This window comes from Schistocerca piceifrons, chromosome X (genome assembly GCF_021461385.2).
Source record: "Schistocerca piceifrons isolate TAMUIC-IGC-003096 chromosome X, iqSchPice1.1, whole genome shotgun sequence".
Lineage (NCBI taxonomy): Eukaryota > Metazoa > Arthropoda > Insecta > Orthoptera > Acrididae > Schistocerca > Schistocerca piceifrons.
Window position 1 is genome coordinate 379,964,435 of NC_060149.1, and position 23,222 is coordinate 379,987,656.

The following is a 23,222-nucleotide window of genomic DNA, read 5'->3' on the forward strand; positions in this document are numbered from 1 at the left end:
TCATCTACAGTCCAATTGATACGGTCATGAGCCCAGTAGAGGCACTGCAGGCAGTGTCATGCTGTAAGCAAATGCACTCGCATAAGAAATTTCGCCGCACTCTCCTCACAGATTCATTCGTCGCACATCCTACATCGGTTATTTCATACAGTGTTGTTTGTCTTTTAGCAATGACAACTCTACATGAAAGCAGTTGCTCTCTGTCAAGTTAAGGCTGTCAGCCACTGCATTCTCCATGATGAGAGGTAATGCCTGAAATTTGGTATTGTTGGCACACTCTTGACACTATGGATCTGGGAATATTGAATTTCAGAAGAATTTACAAACTGGAATGTGCAATGTGTCTAGCTCCAAATACCATCTCATGTTCAAAATCTTAATTCCCATCATTTGGCCATGATCAATGTCGGAAACCTTTTCACACAAATTACCTGAGCACAAATGACAGATCCACCAATGCACTGCCCTTTATACCTTGTGTATGCAACACCCCAGCATCTGTATGGTTGCATATCGCTATCCCACAACTGTCACTTCGGTGTAATTACTTCTTGCAATATTGAATCCCACATATAACAGTTTTATTATATGCATTACATTCCTCCTCCATCTTTTCTCCCTGAATCATGTTCCTTGAAATATAACAAATAAGTGCTGAATGTATCAATTTCTTTGGGACTTCAGAGTCATGGGCACTTTGTTTCCCTGAGATGAAAAGAAAAATGAAAGAGCACTTAACATACTAAAGTTCCACAATTATTAATTAAAAGTTCCACAACTATTAATTATGTTATCTGCAAGATGGTGATAATCATTTTGCTACCTCAGACGACGGGAAAAGTAATGTTATGAAATGTATTATCAATGGATTTATACAAAGTCTACTAACCTTGAAAATCACATTAATATACATAAAATCTCTGTATACTTTGGCACACTGGTTGAAAAGCATACATTAAAAACTCAGCCTTAATCATCCAGAGTAACTTTTGCTTTTAAACTGTGCACCCAAAATACTGTGCTGTCTCATTCGGAAGTTCAAGCATTTGTTATTTCAAAAACTGAAGAACAGATTAGGTATTTCTGGAACAGAGCTGGAATTGCCACACAACACTAACATGCTTCAATTACTAAACAATTATTCATGTTTGTCACATAATATATAGTGTTTTAGTGAAATGAAGAGTTCAGTTACTAGACTGTTAACTCATGCAGTCTGTACAACAAAACACTAGCTGTTATTATACAGAGGCATGTAAGTTAATGTCAGTGGGCCAGATCAATCCAGACTAATAATATACCTGAGCAACCCCATAGCGGGCATCTATCTCCGCTCGATGATTCTACAATGAACAAACAAAATTGACATTTAAAAAGAGATTTTTGTATTTCCACAATTGACTACAAGTGACTGTTACAGGGTTTGGGGAAAACAACACATATCACTGTACTGACTGTGTTGACAAAACGAAGGTAGCATTATACAGGCAAGCAAGCAACAAAGAGGAGATTAAAATGACGCATAATTATCATTGTATGAAATGTTTATGTATAATGTTTCTACTTTCATAATAAAGTGAAACAGTGATGTTCACATTATTGTCTAAATAAGTGAGGTGAAACACTGTGTCCATCAGTTGTCCCTGTACTGTTTCCCCCTTCTTCAGTGGCAGAAGAAATACAGAGACTCAATATAAAACTGTGACAGACTGGAAATGTTTCTGTGTAAACAATATGACACCTACAGCTAATAATGGCCATAAAAATTTAAATAAAAATTCGAAGTCAAAGGTATTATATGCTGCAATAATATCATCACCGCAGCAGTAGTACGCTGTGAAGCTCCTCCCCATTCTGCTGATAACATCAATGGGTATTACTGTTCCTATTTTCATTTCACTGCTCAAAATTCTTCCTTCTTTTAAAGAAATTGCAAAAACAATTTGGTTAAAAACAGTGTCACACAAGGTTTCATAAATTAAAAGGAAATAGCTTTAACAGTCAATTGATAATCAATTTGAAAAGCAAACTACATTTACATAGCAATAGTTTGCTGAAACAGGGCATTGCTTACTCACTCCATAAGTAATTGAACAGACTGAAAAATGTTCAAAATCTCTCTCTCTCTCTCTGTCTCTCCATACATTGCTAATATGAACAAGAACTTTAATACAGAATCACAACTGCAGTGTTATTTATGTTATGTATTTTTTTTATAGAACTATTTATAATAAGATCCAGTCAAGATGTCGCTACACCTCTATGTTGTGCATATAAACGACAACCAGTTGGATCAAAAAGACAGCATGTATCACTGCTAAATATCAATGAATCAAGTTGTACTTTGACACAATTAAAAATGCAAATCAAAAACAGGTGAACCCATTATGCTGTGAGCATGACATATGATGACACTACTGTCTTATAATTTTACCTGTTTTGTAAATTCCATAAAGGCTTCCATTTTTACACAGTAATATGCTCATTTTGTCTGTAGTTCATAAACATTCAAAATTTAGACTTAAACTGCCTCCAATATCAAAGCCTCACTGAAAAGTACAGTATAACACAAGCAATAACTCCCCAAGGTGAAGTTTTTTTCTTTTAGTTCATGCTAACAGCATGTGGCTCGGCCCATGTCAAGCCCGAGTCTGTTATGTCTGCCAAATGTTGCTCTATATGTCATACCTGCTGCATCAAGTTGTCATAAAAAGTTGAAGAGAATTGTACAACGAAGCAAATATCAGACCTTTGAAAAATGATTTCGCGTAATTATGATAAGGTAAAACAAACTATCTGACATCACAATGTTCACAACATTAACTTTTTACTTATTTCTCTTAGTGTGAACCTGGGCTGGTACGAGAACGTTTTTCCACACAAGCAACGTACTGTTTATTCCCCCCACACCCGCCTCCCCCTGCCCGTCTCCCTCAAACATAAGTTGGCTTTGGCATTCCCCTTGGGTTCTTAGTGATACCTTTAGAATAATCCTAAGTTTAGCATTTTTAAAGTACGTATTACATAGATAAATCACTGCAACAGAAATAAGTTTCTCAATCTTAGTTCAGCGCTAAATATTATTCATTTCCACTTATGGTAATTTCTGAGATCTTTAAAAGCTTTCAGTGAAACCAGAAAAAACTAGAGCTATCTTATTGTTTTAGCTACAAAAAGTGTGCTACCTATTAAAGTGAATGGAAAGAATGAAACTATAAAATTTTCCTTTCTATTTTTTTCCATTAGGAAAAGCACAACATAAATACAAAAAAAAGACTAGATTTTGTATTGACAAGTTAAACATAAGGCACTGTTTAGCTGCATCAATTGTATGTTAAACGTGAGAAAAACTCACCAGTAAGTAGTTTAGTTTAAGAAAATCTGCCATGAAAGCAGTTGGTAATTGATAAACATTGTAAACTTCTTTACATATGCAAATGAAAACACAAATTTCTGTGTGATATGAAACAAAAATATTACATTAACAACTTATGTGAAGATGACATGTGGAACAAACCAAAACACCTTTGGCAACATGTGGGCGTGCATTATACTGCAACGGAATGATATTATCCATCAACATTGTTCCATGCTCCATTCTGCATTAATTGTGGTGTCATGTTCCAGAAAGTCAATGAGTAATGGGCCCTCTTAGTCCAAGCAGTAGGTCGTCATGACTATCAGAGCTGGCGTGCCTGTTTGATTATGCTGCAGAAGTTTCACTGGGAATCCCTTACACATCCTCCATACAGTCCTGATCCCTCCCCATGCAGTTTCCATATTTTTGGAGCCCTGAAGTAAGACACTTGTTGCCATTCATTTGTTTTGGATGAAGAGATGCAAGCCTAGGTACAATCATGGTTCCATAGGCAACTACAATCACTCCATGAAGGCACTGATTGCCTCATCTCATGATACAATAAATGTGTTAACAGTTGTGATGATTACTTTTGAACTAGTAAACAGGTTACTTTTCCCCCTCTATCTGTTTTTCATTTGACAGCCCCCTTATACACTGCAAATAGTTAAAAGGTTTACGTAATATCCTTCACTCAAATGGCTATTCATGCAGAATGGGTGTCTCTACATGTAGTACAAGCTGCCTGTACAGAGTAACAACTCTTAAAGCAACGCAGTAAGAGTCTTGTGAAAGTTATAGTCACATGATGACTGAACCACATGACGACTGAACCCTATGAAATGTTCATCAGTATACGTGTGTGTGTGTGTGTGTGTGTGTGTGTGTGTGTGTGTGTGTGTGCTGTAGCATAATCTGAGCTGATTTTGACTTTTTAAAAGGAACATTTTGAATAGCATTTATGCATATACCAAATGATTTACCTGAAGTTTATAATTTGCAAATAGTGAAAATTATTTTGGCACTAAATTTATACACTATCTGATCAAAATTTTCCAGACACCTGTTAGTGGGCATTAATGTGGAGTGTACCCCCCCTTCACTTTTATTATAGCCTGAAGTCTACTGACACTATCAATAACGTGTTTGTATGTCTGTAGAGGAATGGCAGCCTATTCTTCCTCAAGAACCGAAACCAGAGATGGCAATGATGTTGACCACTGAAGTTTGGGGCAAAGTTGACACACTAAACCATAAAAGTAATCCACTGGGTTGAAGTCAGAACTCTGGGCAAGCAAGTCCAGTTTAGGAATGTTATTTTCCACAAACTATTGTCTCACATGTGCCACTTTATGACAGGGTGCATTGTCATAGTGATACAGTCAGTCATTGTCTTCAAACTGTTCCGCTACATTATACAGTACATATCGCTGTAAAATGTGTTTATATCCTTCCACATTTAGTGTTTTCTCAAGTACAGTAAGGGAATCACGTCCTAACCATGAAAAACACTGCCATGTCATAACACCACCACCACCTCCATAATTCACTGTTGGCACTACACATTATGACAGGTAAAGTCCTCCATGCATTCACCAAACACAAACCTTTCCATTGGATTGCCAGAGGGTATAACATGATTCATAACTTCACGTAACTCATTTCGTCATCCATTGACCGGCGGTATCTCTTTACACCACTTCAAGTTTCATGTAGCATCGACTACAGATGTGTGTGGCTTATAAGGAGCTACTGGACTGTTATATGTGCAGTCATTGTGCTAGCTGGAGTGCTGGTAGCCCTTTTTTTAACTCAGGTATAACATTTTGATCATTACATGCAATTTTTTGGAGCCATCAATGGTCGACGGTCCCTGTCGGTCAGTACACAAGGTCTGCCTGATCTTGGTTTGCTGTGTCGTGTTGCTTCATGTTTCCACTTCAGTCACATCACAGTTGACTTTGGCAGTTTTAGAATGGTTTAAATGCCCCTTATGGATCTGTTACTCAAGTGACATCCAATGATTGGCCCACATTCAAAGTCACTGAGCTCTCCTGACCACTGTTACTGCTTCTCTACTGACAACACAATACATTCTACCTCCTCTTATACTAGCAGGTCAACCTCTCATGATGTCTAATGGTTGAATCTGTATTACATAGGGGTGTCCAGAAATGTTTCATCATTATACTATGCTATACTTTGAATTCACAAATGATCGTGCCGCACACTACGGTATGATTAAAATTACTTGTCAGTTGACGTCTGTCACTTGCCACTACAGTGCTTCCAGATTCACTGCCAGCTACCATTAGGGGTGACACAAACACCACGGGCCACACCAAAAATGGTGTTAATGCATAACATGCAGCATTGTTGGAAGCAGCCACTGTGATGTATGACAGAAATGGGAGATGCTCTGTCGACAGCTGATAGTATGTGACCAATGACTGAACTGCGCAAGGCAATGGGTTTTGAAGTACTGAATACTACTGTCATAACCTGACCACAACCTGGTGATGTGCAATGTATCCAAGAAAACAACAATCAACAATCTGCAGAAGAACTGAAATCACGATCACTTTGTTAACAGCATTTAAGGATAACCTCTATGAGCATGCGCAACATATAAATATAATTATGTTTATGTTTGCATAGCCATCTTCTGCAGCAAAATTCATGTTTTAGCGGTAAAAACAAACTGTAATTTCTCTCTGTCACTGGTTATTCGAAACTATCCTCACACTGGCAACACAGAATCCTGTGTTACCAATTTATGAACAGTCTTGGTTGGACCTTGGTTGCAGATTATAGGCGACATAAGCAGATCCCAAATAAAAAAAGAACGATAGGAAGAAAAATAAGAACAAATAAAAGAAGTCACAACTATGATGAAAATGAAATGGCAAAGTATTGGGGGGCGGAGGCATTTAAACCAGTTAACTGCATAAAAAAAAAATGATAAAGTCTTTTGATGAGATTTAGGAAAATAAAAAGTTCCCTGCATTTGGCGAGATTCGAACCTTCGACCTTTTATACGTGACGCTTATGCGCTAACGACTACCGTATTTACTCGAATCTAAGCCGCACTTTTTTTCCGGTTTTTGTAATCCCAAAAACCGCCTGCGGCTTAGAATCGAGTGCAAAGTAAGCGGAAGTTCTGAAATATGTTGGTAGGTGCCGCCACAACTAACTTCTGCCGTCGAATATATGTAGCGATACACAGGCATGCTTTACAGGCACAAAGATAAATACTGGCACCAAAACCTCTGCGTCAGTAAATAAATTAAAAGAAAGGTGGAAGACGAGCTTTTTTTCTCCGCCCCGAATTTTGACCACCGCATTTTCATACATTATCCAACGAAGTAAATACAAATTCCGTATTGTTCATCTTCGAATGTAGCAGCTTTTCAATGTACTACGAAAATCCGACTGGCAAGACCGTTTGCGATGTTTGTCAGTATGGCCAATTCTATGTTCTGATTTTTTTTCTACCTGTGAGAAGAGATGGTTGCTAATGGGAACTTTTGTGAATTCTGAATCACATGCAGTATTCTCTTCACCATAAGAATAATACGAATATAAACATTTTGCCATGTATTCTTTCGTGTTTGCTGCTATCTCATTTAAATCCTGTCTGCCTAATAAACTACGAAACTAGAGTGAGACAACACAAATGCGGCAGTATACACATTCGTCATGTTCATATTCGTATTACTCTTATGCCTAATAGTGATACAGTCAGAAATGAAGCACGGCAATTGACTAGATTTTTAAATCTAAGATGACTCTAATTTCTGTGCGGAAAATAATGTACTAAAGAGGCGTCTGCAAAGATTTTCAAATGGAGAAAAATTTTCGCTAAACTCTCGTTCAGAACATCTTCTATCATACGCAGTTTATTATTTGGCTCTTGTTGATCATTATCAAAGAAAGCAGCAGTGTAAATAACAACAAATAGCAGTCTCTTGCCATTGTTTCGCTACTGAGACAATTACTCTCTTTTTTTTTGTTATTGTAAGCGGCGGTAGCACGCACAAAAGCAAACCATGCCGCGAGAGGCGACAGGTCGTGAACATTCACTATTGTTTTTTGTTATTGTAAGCGGCGGTAGCACGCACAAAAGCAAACCATGCCGCGAGAGGCGACAGGTCGTGAACATTCACTATCGGAATGCGACAAGCAATGCACGACACAGTACAGTAATGCATTTTCAGCTTAGAGTGACGAAAACTCCTATAACAAAGAGAACGGCAATGATCGGATCAAAGAAAAATAAGCAATCAATTCAAACCAGACGAAGCACGTGAAAAACGAAGGGTACCCGCATAAATAAGGACGGAGCGCCTGACGCATAGCAATGGCTACCTGGTAAAGCTTAACTGCTAAGCTTACGGCTCGAACCAAACTACTGTAGCTGTATCGTCATTCATTCGACCTGGATTCTGTCTCATATTACAATGGACCAACTTTGTTTCGATTTGGAGGTGCGGCCAAAAACTTTTCTCTCCCCTTGAATTTCGAGTCTCAAATTTCAGCTGCAGCTTAGATTCGGGAAATTATTTTTTCCTTTATTTCGAGTCTAATTTTTCAGGTGCGGCTTAGATTCAAGTGCGGCTTAGATTCGAGTAAATACGGTATGCTATAACATTAAACTGCAAAAGGCGGTTATACTCAGGACTCTGGCGTCTGAGTCACAAAGACTGAAAGCCTTAAAAATTCAACTCAACATAATGTCATGTGAAGCTTATCTTATGTAAGCCAATCTCTCTGATTATAATAACTGTATATATGATGCTGAATAACTTCTTGTGTGGAAGGAACCAGTACAGTAGTGTTTAGTTAGTGCTGTGTATGAAATGTGTATTTCATTATGATTGTTTTGTGTGTGCACGTGCGCACAAGAGAGAGAGAGAGAGAGAGAGAGAGAGAGAGAGAGAGAGAGATAGTTTTTTGGTGTGGTTCGTGAATGACTTGAGCTTCACACTAAGCGCTCCGATTCGACAAAACCAGCTACAATGCATGATGTGTCTACTATCAAGTAATTTTAATCAGACTATAGACCTAACATGCCAACGGAATATCAAAATTCAGAATAAGCCTACACTGTGGGAACTTCTTTTTATATTTCAATGTACAAATGTGACTTTTGCTGCGGAAATCAGATGCATAATAAATATCTCTCTCTCTCTCTCTCTCTCTCTCTCTCTCTCTCTCACACACAAACAACTGTAGCCACACTGCAAGCAGCAGCACCAGTGCATGATGGGAGTGGCAACTGGGTGGGGTTAAGGAGGAGGCTGTGGTGGGGAGGGGGAGGGAAAGTAGGGTAGGGGTGGTGGCCAGTGCAGTGCTGCTAGAGAGCATGTACGGACGAGGTGGAGAGCATGCAGGGACGAGGTAGAGAGCATGCAGGGACGAGGTGGAGAGAGGATAGGGCAGCTACGTGCAGTCAGGAGGTTAGATGGTGGGCAGGGTTGAGGTGGGGAGTGGGGGACGGCGGAGAAGAAGGGAAATAAAAAGACTGGGCGCAATGGTGGAATGAGGGCTGTATAGTGCTCGAATGGGAACAGGGAGGCTGTATGGGTGAGGATTCAGGAAAGTTGGTGATTTGTGGGAAGGATCCATATGACATAGGCTGTGAAGCACTCACTGAAATGACGGATCTCATGGTTTGGCAGTGTGCTCAGCAACCAAGTGGTCCACTTGTTCCTTGGCCACAGTTTGTCGGTGGCCATTCATGCAGAGAGACAGTTTGTTGGTTGTCGTGGCCACATAGAATGCAGCACAGTGGTTGCAGCTTAGCTAGATCATGACTGGTTTCACAGGTAGCCCTGCCCTTGATGGGATAGGTGATGTTTGTAACCAGAGGTGGTGGTGGTGGTGGTGGTGGTGGTGGTGGTGGTAGTAGCAGAGGAGGAGGAGGTATGGAGCAGGTCTTGCATCTAGGTATATTACAGGGGTATGAACCATGAGTTAAGGGGTTGGGAGCAGGGGTTGTGTAGGGATGGATGAGTATATTGTGTAGGTTCAGTGGAAAGCGGAATACCACTGTGGGAGGGGTGTGATGGATAGTGGCCAGGACATTTCTCATTTCAGGGCACGACGAAGGTAGTCAAAACCCTGGCAGAGGATGTAATTCCGTTGCTCCAGTCCTGGGTGGTACTGAGTTACGAGGGGAATGATCCTCTGAGGCCAGACGGTGGGACTTATGGAAGTTGTGGGAGACACTAAAGATAAGGCACAGGAGATTTGTTTTTGTACAAGGTTGGGAGGATAATTGCGGTCTGTGATGATGACCATGAGAATGTGGGTATGGTGTCCTCGCCCTCGATCCATATCACAAAGATGTCATCAATGAATCTAAAACAGGTGAGAGGTTTAGGATTCTGAGTGTACAGAAAGGATTTCTCTATATGGCCCATGAATAGGTTGGCATAGGATGGTGCCATGCAGGTGCCCATAGCCGTACCTTGGATCTGTTTGCAGGTAATGCCTTCAAAGGAGAAGTAATTGTGGGTAAGGATGCAGTTGGTCATGTCACCTAGGAAGGATGTTGTTGGTTTGGAATCCATCAGGCGTTGGGAAAGGTAGTGTTCAATAGCAGTCAGGACATGGGCATTAGGGATGTTAGTGTAAAGGGAGGTGGCATCAATAGTGACGAGCAGTGCACCATGTGGTAAAGGGACAGGAACTTAGGAGAGTTGGTGGAGGAAATGGTTGGTATCTTATATAGGAGGGTATGTTACGGGTAATAGGTTGAAGGTGTCAAGTCAAAAAGAGCAGAGATTCTTTCAGTGGGGGCACAGTAACCAGCCACAATTGGGTGTCCTGGTTGGTGGGGTTTATGGACTTCTGGAAGCATGCAGAAGGTGAGAGTGAGGGGAGTGGCATGTGTGAGTAGAAATATGGAATCTGAGGAGAGGTTCTGGGATGAGCCTAAGGATTTAATGAGTGACTAGAGATCCTGCTGGATTTCTGGAACGGGGTCACTGTGGCAAGGTTTGCACGTGGATTTATATGACAGCTGGAGAGTCCTTCCACCAGGCAATCCTTGCGGTTCAAAACAACAGTGGAGGAGCCTTTGTCTGCAGGTAGGATTCTAGGATAGGGATCAGTTTTTAGATGGTGGATTGCAGTTCTTTCTGTGGATGTAAGGTTAGTTTACATGTTGACGGATTTGGGGAATGATGATGAGGCAAGGTTCGAGGTTAAGAAATTCTGGAAAGTTAACAGGTGATGATTTGGGGACAGTGGGGTGGATCATGGTTGGATGGAGGAGTGAACTGAGTTAGGTAGGGTTCAACATTGGTCTTTGGTTGAGTCTGATTGGTAGGGTTGGTGGCGAAAAAGTGTTTCCACAGTAGGGACCACCGGGGAGAGGAGGCAAGGTCTTTAACAAGTCCTGCATGACTGAATTTCGGAGTGGGGCAAAAGATCAGGCCTTTGGAAAGGACAGCTATTTCTGCGGGGCTAAGGAAAGGTTCATGACAGTGTTTCAAGTCTGTTCAGGTACTGGATTGTGTTGTGGTGGGCAGGAGTTTTGGAGGGTAGGGTAAAGTTCTATCCCTCCACCCTCTGTTGAACCTCCTGACTGCACATAGCTGCCCTAGCCTCTCTCCACCTCTTCCCTGCGTTCTCCCCAGCAACACTGCACTGTCTGCCACCCCTACCCTACTATCCCTCCCCCTCCCCGTCCCACCTTCCTCCTTACCCCCACCCAGTCACCACTCGCATCGTGTACTGGTGCTGCTGCTCGCAGTGCGAAGGCCTTATGGGCCAAAAGCTTTATTTGTGACAGTGTTTTTATTGTGCCTATCTGTGACTCAGCATCTCCACTATATGGTGAGTAGCAATTTCCCTTTTTCTAGTATTGTTACATTCCAGCCTGAATCTTCCACTGTTTGAAAAATTCTGTAATAATGTTTATATGGGACACTAATGTATTAATATACCATGTTTTTCACATAACTGTTGGGCCGGTATTACACTATATAATTCTTTGACAAAGAAATATGAATCAAATATTCATAAAATTTCTTTGAGAAAGATCTTTAAAGTGGTGATAAAAAGAGATACTACAGTGTCGTCTCATTTTTCATCGAAGTTTAATATGGCGGACAACAACAATTTCTTATGCACTGCAGTTGCTTGTACCACAATTGCACTGTATGTACATGTGGGAGAGAAGTGGCGATAAAACAAAGGGAACATATTTGGTTGAAGCCGTAGGTTTTACGTCAAGATAATAAAGCATTCAGCAAAATTTGTTAGAAGAGCGGAAAGCGGAGGACGTCAAGCAGAGGGCATTTCAGTGTTTGCTGAGTAAAGTGGCTCCTCATATTACAAAGCAAAATACTCACTTGAGAAATGCTGTATGTGCAGAAGACAATGTCACTACAACAATTTCATTTCTTACTACAGGAGGGAATTACTCTAGCTAACAATACAGTGCTCTAATACCACAGTGGACATTAACCGAAATAATTCTAGAAATGTATGAAGTGATTTATGAACTACTGTAGGAGGAAAATCTGAAGGTAAATAAATGTTTAGTATTCTATACGGACATTAAGAACTATTTTTATTTTGAATAATTTAACAGAATTAGTGTTCCAACTGCAAAAGTAATAAAAAGTACGAAACAGATGAAGCACTTCTGTAACTTGTGGCATCCAAAGTTCAAAAATAGATAAAGTAGAATGGATAGCTAAGAATTTATTTTATTTTAGAGTGTCCCCCCTCTCCTGTCTTTCTGAAAAGCTGCTTGGAATCTTCTAGACGTAGAGGTAGCTGTGGTTGTGGATTTTAAGTCACCTGCAGCATATCTCACCTGCCCATCAGCACATGATTACAACAAGTATGCACTACCCCCCCCCCCCCCCCCACACACACACACACACACACACACACACACACACACACACACACACACACACACACCAAATAGCTGCAAGTGATACCAGTGCTCCACGCAGTTACGATTCACATTGTAGCAAATAGAAGATTAACAACTTTTATGATCAAACCTCATGTGAGACACTAAATTTGATAATATTTCTTTGACGAAAGGCAAGATTTGATGAAGTTTCCTATACACTATCAAATTTCTTTGACATAAATATTTGACATATCAACTTTGACAAAAAAATACGATAGTGTAATACCAGCCTCAGTGAAAGAGAGAGAGATATTTTTGAAATCATATCGATAGTTATAAAATTCTCGTATTTTTATTCTCTGGCTGACAGATCAAAATTTCCCCTGCACACTGCACAGATCACACCTTGTTGAGTATGTGTAAACAGTGTGTTTAGTAAGAAATGTTGCAAGATTTTTTTTATTAGTGCTTCTAGCTAGCTGTGACATTTGAAGAACATGGTAACCTTCTTGTTCTCATAAGCATTTTCATGTCATGCAAATTCATATTTTAGGTGAGAATGTTTAACAACTGCTCTTTGCACAATTATGCATGGCACTCTACTTTTAAATTAATAATGATGATGTAGCCACATATGTTACTAGAGGCAAAATTTATCTTTGTGTAATGATATTCCAATTAGTTACATGATTGTGTTTAGCTGTCTTTTGCTATGGCGTTTGTTATGTTCTCAACACACACATGAGAATAGACAATGCCTGAACTGGTAGTGTGATAAATAATAAATTTTATACATGGTCTGGTGGAAAAATGTCTTTCTTTACATTCACTACACTGCTACAAGAACACTTAGCACTATCACCAACTGGTGCAATATCTGAAAGATAAAAATACAGACATCAAAAGAAAGTAAGAAAATCCCTATGAGAAAGCTAGCACTTCGACCCATCATCTTATACATTAGTTAGGTACACAATACCTCGACACTTCAGATAAAAGACCAATTTCCACATTACCTAGACAATTCGCGGTACAACCAATTACAGACAAACAGTCACACACAAAAACAGTCATCCAGATAAACAAAAACCATCACTCTCAAACATAATTCAGCCATGCAAGAAGGCTGATAGGTAAAGCCCAGTGATGCTTCTAGAAGATAAACAGAGATACAGACGGGCGTACTGAGGGAGGAGAAATCACTACTGTCAATACTTCCTCTTCCTCACAGTGGAGTCTAGATTAACTAGTTGGACAGTTTCCAAGGCCGTACAAAACTTACAAAATGTGTTTCACTGTGTATTAGAAGTCCTGAAACTAGTGGTCTTCAAATACACAATCTGTTAATGCTCATCACAATGATTCTACATCACTTCCCAGGATTAACAGATCATAAAGTTACAGGTGAAGTTTCCACTACAGCCACAGTGTATAACAGTATTGTTACCTGATGTCTTTCTAATAAAGCTTCAGCTCCTGTGACATCATTTGCAAGTTCATCACTGGAAACAAGGCCCATCATACTATTGATCCACGACATCAAATCACGATAGTCACTCAAGAAACGTTGGAGATCATATGAATCCAACAACTTCTCTTTGCGGCTATTTGCCTTTGCTGTGAGTTGAGTCCACTCTTCATTGATCTCTTTCTGTTTGGCATACGTCTGATCAGCTGTTTCTGGATGAGTCTGCATAAGCCTGTTTGCGGTTTCATCAAGCTGCCTGATCTGCAATGCAAGAACACAAATGGTACAGAAAATTTAACAATAGTTTAATACTCCTGGTGACAGATATTACTCCCTTTAAATTTACTTCTGATCTCAATACACAGGACCACCTCAAATGATCACAACAGAGGCAATATAAACACCATAAAGTTTAAAAATGAAACCACAGGTTTTCAAAACAACACTGTAATAATTAACCTTCTTGCAACTTCTCAATTCCACTATGAGGCAACTAGTGGAGTGTACAGTGTTCCTGTACATTTCTTTCTTTCTTCTTGAGAGCACAATAGGTTCGTGAACATGGATAATGGAGTTCTACGCAATTAATGAATCTAACTTTGGCAAGAGTGGACAAGAACGGGGACAGGGGAAAAGGGGGAGGGGGGGTGCACAGTCTATTTTCATACATTAAACTTCCATAATTTTCAAAGATAAGTTCAAAATTACAGCAGGATGGTGTGGGTTTAAACATAGGGAAAAAAGTAAATAAATAAAAATCACATGGGTGGTAAGTGTAAGATTTATCATCATATATACATGTATACCACAAATTCGACCTTCTCAGAGAAAACATTACGTATATGATATAAATTAGGCTCCAAGTTGTTCCAGGTTATCCAGAAGTTCTTTGTCAGTCTGAAATGTAAGATTTTGAGTCATACTGAGGCTATAACTAGCAGACAAACATAGATCTCACTGCTGAGTCCTACATCGCATTAAATGGTGTGTGTAGAGACCATACTATGAAATTACTATTACTCATATAACAATTATAACCTTGTCTCCCAGTGCAGCCAAATCCCTCTCAAGACCTTCGTGCTTCCTCTGTAGAGCTTGCACACTTCTCAGATCTTTTCCCAAGTCTTCATTGTTTAGAGCTTCATCTTTTTCTTGAATCCAGTCTTTTGTCTCATCAACATCTCTGTGGAAACGCTGAACTTCGTGTGCAGACCCTAACTGTGTGGCCCTCTCTGATGTTAGCTGCTGCAGTGACGTCCACTTCTGATTCAAATCCTGAAACAGAAATTGTTTTTCTGAAGCCTCCATAAAAATTTGTTTCGGAGGAAGAAGACCATCAAGGCGAAGAACAATGTGAAGAAAAAGACAAAAAACTTACCTCTATCTGTGTCTGTATTTTCAAGGCAGCTTCTGTCTGCCCGAGACTCATGAGCTGCATTGCTATTTCATTCATTTCTGCAAGTCTGACTTCATTTGCTTTTAGATCAGCTTGGAAATCATCAAACTTCTTTTGCATAACCTCAACTTGTTCCAGGTCTTCTCCAACATCAGCTACTTCAGCATAACTTTCCTGAAAATGAGAAGAACTATGTAAACAGATTGCTTTAAATCAGTATAACTTTAAATGCAATAATATTAAATGACAGTTTATTTTTATGAAGAAGATTACTTTAATAATGTTAGATACATCAACTATAAAAAAATGCATAAAATATTTATTCAGAATTTGGGCAAAATAGTTTTCAAATAAACGTTACTAGATTAAAATACATATTTTGACTGTGTTTAATACAATACCTTAAGACCAAATTAAATTTTATCAATGAATTAAACCAGGAAGCAATTAACAAATCACGAGGAATAAACCAGGTGTCCATAAAAGACTGTCCTAGTTTCTGTAGTGTAATGTAGCAGTTTAGTTTAGACTATTTTCAACAAATCGCACATCAAATTGAAGGTAAACTGACCTACTTTCTCTTAAAAATGTTCAAGATATGCACCTTTAGTAATACAACGTGCATCCAACAACACACAGCCAACCTAAAATCCAATTCTTTACACAATTTGGTTAACGAGTCCAGAGTAATGAAAGCAATAGCCACTTCAATTCTGTGTCTCGACTCTGGCAAATCATTAGGCAGTGGTGGAATGTAGACATGGTCTTTTATAAAGCCCCAAAGAAAAACTGCATGGCAAGAGGTCATGTGGACATGGAGGCCAGCAGGGAAGAGCTCTGTCATGTCGACCAATCGTCAGGGACTTCCGATATTCAACCATTCTCGTACAAAGAGATACCAATGGGGGTGGGGATCCATCCTCCTACCAAATAAAGTTTTCAGGTTGACTTTCAAATTGGAGAAAAGCAGAGAAGCAAAGCTGTGAGGACAGGACATGAGTCGTGCTTTGGTAGCTCAGATGGCAGAGCACTTGCCCGCGAAAGGCAAAGTTCCCGAGTTCAAGTCTCCGTCTGGCACACAATTTTAATCTGCCAGGAAGTTTCGTATCAGCGCACACTCCGCTACAGAGTGAAAATCTCATTCTGGAGAAAAACATGTTCTTGCAACATATCCAGATAAGCCATCCCGATTATAGTAACCTCAGTGGGAGGGGTGGGGAGGGGGCTGGTCCACACAGCAGACGTCAGGACACAGCGCAGAAACATTTAATTTTTGGGGAATCTCTCAGATACTGTATAAGTTCATGAAAATGTTCTGCCCGCAGTTTTTATTCCATAATAAACCTTTATTAGATAATAAAGTCCCTGACAAGTCTTTTGATGTCTGTTATGTACATATATCATACATAAAGTGCAAGGGGGTATCCTATACGTAACTTTTACAGCTTGAAACGTTATTTCCCACATTTTACATTTTCCCATGTTTTAGACCATGTTTTGAAGTCCCTTGAAAAGTGTAAAAAGTGGGGTTTCACTGTATTAGCACAGTAAATATCCGTTATTGTTTATCTTTAGAAGAGTTAACTGGACCAGATTTTATACACAACAACAAAATTTTGTTAATGTCAAACACTTTTTACAAGACACCTGGTGTTTACATTAGTGTTTATGAACGAAATTCAGAAACTCTTACCTTGTCTTTTATCCAAGTTGCAAGTTCTGCTGCTTCACGAACCAGCACATAAGCCTTTACAGTCTCATTGAGTTTATTTTGGCGTTCCCTAGCCAAACTCAGTAACTGATCATACTGAGCTTCAATCTGATTTTGTCTTGCTGCTATTGAATTCTTGTCTGCAAGGTTCTGCTGAGAGGCAGATAATCCTGCTTCAATCTTCTTAACATATGCAGCTGGAACAAATCCTTGACGATCATTAACTTCAACTTTCCACCAATCCTGCAATGTGCACAAAAAGAAAAAACTTTTATATTACAAATTTAAAATAAGCAGAACTATAGGAATAAAGTAAAACAATACATCACAACTCACTTTTACATCCCCCCCCCCCCCCACTCTCTCTCTCTCTCTCTCTCTCTCTCCCCCCCCCCCCCCTTTTTTCATTAAATGGAAGACTATGCCAATAAATTGTCTTTGTAATTTTTTCTTATGTCCAAACACAACATTAGGCAGTTAGCTGATTTTACACTTAGCAACTACCTGCAGATTTAAACCTTTACCTAAAAACAATATACAGGGTGGTCCATAGTGACTGGGCCAATATTTCACGAAATAAGCATAAAATGAAAAAACTACAAAGAACAAAACTCGTCTAGCTTGAAGGGGGAAACCAGATGGCACTATGGTTGGCCCGCTAGATGGCACTGCCATAGGTCAAACGGATGTCAGCTGTGTTTTTTTAAATAGGAACCCCCGTCTTTTATTACATATTCGTGTAGTAAGTAAAGAAATATGAATGTTTTAGTTGGACCACTTTTTTTGCTTTGTGATAGATGGCACTGTAATAGTCAACGTATAAGCACGTGGTATCACGTAACATTCCGCCAGTGCGGACAGTATTTGCTTCGTGATACATTACCCGTGTTAAAATGGATCGTCTACCAATTGCAGAAAAGGTCGATATCGTGTTGATGTATGGCTATTGTGATCAAAATAGCCAACGGGCATGTGCTATGTGTGCTGCTCAGTATCCTGGATGACATCATCCAAGTGTCCGGACCATTCGCCGGATAGTTACACTATTTAAGGAAACAAAGTGTTCAGCCACATGTGAAACATCAACCACGACCTGCAAGAAATGATGATGCCCAAGTAGGTGTTTTAGCTGCTGTCGCGGCTAATCCACACATCAGTAGCAGACAAACTGCGCAAGAATCGGGAATCTCAAAAACGTCGGTGTTGAGAATGTTACATTAACATCGATTGCACCCGTACCATATTTCTATGCACCAGGAATTGCATGGTGACGACTTTGAATGTCGTGTACAGTTCTGCCACTGGGCACAAGAGAAATTACGGGACGATGACAGATTTTTTGCATGTGTCCTATTTAGCGACGAAGCGTCATTCACCAACAGCGGTAACGTAAACCGGCGTAATATGCACTATTGGGCAATGGAAAATCCACAATGGCTGTGACAAGTGGAAAATCAGCGACCTTGGTGGGCATTATGGGAGGAAGGATAATTGGCCCCCATTTTATCGATGGCAATCTAAATGGTGCAATGTATGCTGATTTCCTACGTAATGTTCTACCAATGTTACTACAAGATGTTTCACTGCATGACAGACTGGTGATGTACTTCCAACATGATGGATATGTGGCACAAGCTTGCATGCGGTTGAAGCGGTACTGAACAGCATATTTCATGACAGGTGGATTGGTCATCAAAGCACCATACCATGGTCCACACATTCACCAGATCTGACGTCCCCGGATTTCTTTCTGCGGGGAAAGTTGAAGGAGATTTGCTATCGTGATCCACCGACAACGCCTGACGACATGCGTCAGCGCATTGTCAATGCATGTGCGAACATTACGGAAGGAAAACTACTCACTGCTAAGAGGAATGTCATTACACATATTGCCAAATGCATTGAGGTTGACGGACATCATTTTGAGCATTTATTGCATTAATGTGGTATTTACAGGTAATTACGCTGTACAGCATGCGTTCTCAGAAATGATAAGTTCACAAAGGTACACGTATCACATTGGAACAACCGAAATAAAATGTTCAAACGTACCTATGCTCTGTATTTTAATTTAAAAAACCTACCTGTTACCAACTGTTCGTCTAAAATTGTGAGCCATATGTTTGTGACTATTACAGCACCATCTACCACAAAGCGAAGAAAGTGGTCCAACTAAAACATTCATATTTCTTTACGTACTACATGAATATGTAATAAAAAATGGGGGTTCCTACTTAGGAAACGCAGCTGATATCTGTTTGACCTATGACAGTGCCATCTAGCAGGTCAACTATAGCACATCTGGTTTCCTCCTTCAAGCTAGACAAGTTTCGTTCTTTGTAGTTTCTCATTCGACGCTTATTTCGTGAGATATTTGGCCTGGTCACGATCAATGGACCACCCTTTATACATCACAACATTAAAGTATGAAATTGTATATACACATTACCATGAGAATAATTCCGCATACTTAAATTACTTTTAAGAACATGTATCGTGTTACAAAACTCTTACACTATTTCATACATAATTCAGAAAAAAGGAGCTAGAAGAACAACAACAGTGAGAAAGATTTTTTTTAATGTTTCAATAAAAGGAGCTTTTCATTTTCTATGGTAATCATTTTAACAGAAGTTGAATGTAAATTTCCTGATCATGTGTGAGGACTGGGAAGATTTCAACTTACTATTTACAGGCTATGAGACTCGGCAATTAAGGCGGATGGTGGAGACAGGGATTTGGGTTATACTGCCCTAAATGCTTCATCCGAAACTTACCATTCGTAGTTATTTCGAGACCTCAATCTGTGAGGGTATGTCTTTAATCTACCAATTACAAACAAACCACAACTTTTCAATTCAGTTAATGTAGAACAGGGAAATTGTGATACTAAGGCCATTATAGCATCATTGAGTGTGAGTGCTAGTAGGAATGTTAAGAAAGGGAAGAAGGTATTTCTAATCTCCAAGCTCGAAAACTGAGTATAAATTGATCAAATTCTAGAGTACACTATGCCTTAGACAGATTATGTGTAGAATAAAGATGTGAGGGACGGTAAAGACCTATCTAGTTCAACAGATATATTAGGAAGCTGCTCCAACATCAAATAGAGCCTCCTAATCAACAGATACTTAAACACAGTTAAAATCCTTTAGACAAATGAAAACTGAACAAAGCAAAGGAGAAAGATATGTGGAATGGTCAATGAATTAGAAACGAAACTTCTATCTACCAATCCTATAAAAAATTACTAATAAATTTTGGTTTTACATTAAGGTACTCAGTGATGATACAGACACAGCAACTGAGAACAACAGAGGGAAGGGTGGAAAACTAAATTCTATCATCTAAAATTAAGTACCAGGAAACTGTTTATGGAGTGATTTAAAGAGGAAAAACCACATAAAACTAATCGCACATGAAACTAATCACTGTACACACAGAAGGTGCCACACAGACTGACACACTGGAAGAATCCTCAGGCTGTATAGTCCAACCACATGAGCAGTGCTTCTCAGTGTGGGACTCCGACCAGGAAAGATCGATACAGGAAAGAGAGAAGTCAGAGTAGCAGATTTTGTCATGGGTTTGTTTAGCAAGTGCAAAAGTAACATAGAGAAGCTCATCTGACGCCAACAGCAGATGCTACGAGAGACATATTGTGCATCACAGTGTGTTTACTGTGAAACGTATGAGAGAGTATGTTTGCAGTAGAGCCAATGAATATTTTTCTACTTTCTAGACATGAGGTGTGATCATAAAGTAACTGGAATTTTTTTAACTTCACAGTGTTTATACACCCAACTCTAATTTTTTTTTTTGTGCACACGTTTCTGATATAAGTTTCCATTTTCAGCTGTTTTGACATTTAATTTACCACTGACAGTCAAAAAGGTTAGATGTGTTTCTGAGTGCTCTCTGAATTTTTTCGTCTGAGAATAATGGACCCAAGAATTTGCATTAAATTTGGCTTGAAAAATGAAATAAAGTGCAGCACCACATTTGAAATTTTGACTGTGGCTTTTAGTGATTCTACTACGAGTAAGACAAGGGCTTACGAGTGGTCAAGAAGACGTTTAAGACAACGACTACTTTGGACTCCCTAGCACATCAATTACTGATGACAATATCGAAGCAGCAAAGAAAATCGTTCTGAAAAATCGCCAAATCAACTTCAGAGATGTTGCTGCTGATATTGGCATATCCTCTGGCTCATGTCAAGCAATTTTTTCATATGTTTTAGGCACAAAAAATGTAATAGCAGAGTGCGTTCAAAAATTGTCAAATTTCAACCAAAAACGACATTGCGTGGATATCATTCAAATTGCTGAATGAAGTCAAGAATGACCCAGAACGTCTAAGGAAGGTTGTAACAGGTGACAAAATGTGGGTATACAGGTAGGATATCAAAACCAATGCCCAATCGTCCAATGGAAACTGCCTCAAGAGCCAAGACTGAAAATAATTCGGTCAGTTCAATCACATGTGAAGCTTCTTCTCACTGTTTTCTTTGATTAGAATGGGATAGTGCATTACGAGTCCCTGCCTTATGGTCATATGGTCATTAAGAAATGCTACCTGGAAGTTACATGCCATTTGTGTGAAGCAATCCGAAGAAAACAACCAGAACTGTGGCACAATATCACTTGCGGAAATTGCATCATGATCATATTCCCACTCACATCTCAATGCTTATTCATGATTTTTTGGCCAAAAAGTAAAACCGTTATCTTGCTTCATCCACTGTATTCGCTGGATTTGGCCCCCTATTCTATTCCCAAGGCTGATCAGAACCATGGGAGCACACTGTTTTGCCACTACTGATGAAATAAAAACAAGTCACTAAAGGCGCTGATCACAATAATGAAAAATGAGTTCAAAAAGTGCTTCCAAGATTGGAAAAAGCCCTGGCACAAGTGCTTTATATTTGAGGGGAATTACTCTGAAGGAGACAAAATAGTAGTTGATTATCAATAAATAAAGATTCTTTAAGGAAAACAAACATTCCCATTACTTTTTTTCACACCTTGTATATCTTAAAAGACTGTGAAGTAAAATCAGAGATTCAAGTTTATAGAGAGGTTTACTAACAGTCCTCCTTCACATGCACCATTTATTGTGAATGCAGTGGGGAAAAGACTGGTACCTTAAATTCCTACAAAACAAACTTAACACGATTTCTGGAGAAAATGTACTACTTTTAAAACAGTCAGTACTTTGATCACACATTGCTTATGTCCTCTTTCCAGACACAGGAGACATATTAACAATTTTACATTCATTCACAATTCTTCGGCCCATGTTTGTCATGTCATGTACTAACATATAAAACAACTCTCAAATTTAAGGACATGTTGGTACTTGTGAATCATTGCTGTCATATCAACTGGTTTAATGCCTTAAAACATTTGTCAGAAAATCGATAACTAAAAAGGAATAAACAAACCTTGTTGTTTGAATTCAGAAGAGTGAGAACATCACCCTTCTTCATGGAAACCTCACGGGGTGATTTTTCTGTATAATCATACAGTGCCATAACACATTCTTTCCCTGAGACATCAATTACAGGTGTTTCTTGTTGCTGTAATCAAAATTTATTCACTTCAGTTATGTTGGCAGACTAAGAAAAATCAAAATATTACATAACTATCAAAACATGAGACTAGGAATTACAAGTGACAACTTCACTGGATCTATGTGACTAATTCATAAATCTGTTTTTTATATGGGTTAATTTTGAATCACATGCAAAGAAACTTTCAAATAGAAGTAGCTATGAATACCATGACAAGGTAACAAAAATGTGCTGGGATTTATATTGCATTCTTTTTGGAATCTTGTTACATTCTCTCAGATCATCAAATGTATCCACTGTCAGTTACACAGTGTACGAATGATTTAGAACTAAACCAGAAGAAGGTGTTAAATATGCTGCATAAACAAATTTCTCCTGCAGCTAGTGTGCTTCATTTTGAAGTTTATCGTTCATGTGAAAGTGTTTCTGTAAGTTGAATCTCTGGTTAGAACATTGAATTTTGTACCTTATATTGAGATTCTTTGGACATATACTTGATACTGTATACTGGACTCAGGTGGTTAAGCAGAATAAAATTCAGTAATGAATGATACTACAGATATGTTCATTTTGATGCATGTTGTAAAATGTCAGTGAACTATAACATCTACTTTAAAAGGTTATATAAAATATGCTAGATGCTAATCATACAAATAAATTATGAAATCAACAGGCACATGCATAATGCATTTTTGTAAATGAACAAAACTGAAAGCAATTTAGATTTTATGAATTTGATTTGAAGCCTATTAAAATACAACTTTACAGTATGTGTTTTGTTTAACAAGTCATTTTGCCATTTAAAAAGACAGCCAACATAAATATATGCCTAT

General features: G+C 39.0%; 1 protein-coding gene across 1 annotated transcript in view; it reads right to left on the minus strand.

The window, feature by feature from the left end:
• LOC124723018 (spectrin alpha chain) overlaps positions 1-23,222 on the minus strand; it is a 125,191-nt gene that overhangs the window by 37,504 nt on the left and 64,465 nt on the right. Inside the window, 6 exon segments of the mRNA XM_047248193.1 lie at positions 1,302-1,343; positions 13,687-13,968; positions 14,746-14,982; positions 15,086-15,277; positions 16,797-17,057; positions 22,261-22,395. Coding sequence (XP_047104149.1) covers positions 1,302-1,343; positions 13,687-13,968; positions 14,746-14,982; positions 15,086-15,277; positions 16,797-17,057; positions 22,261-22,395 — 1,149 coding nt within the window.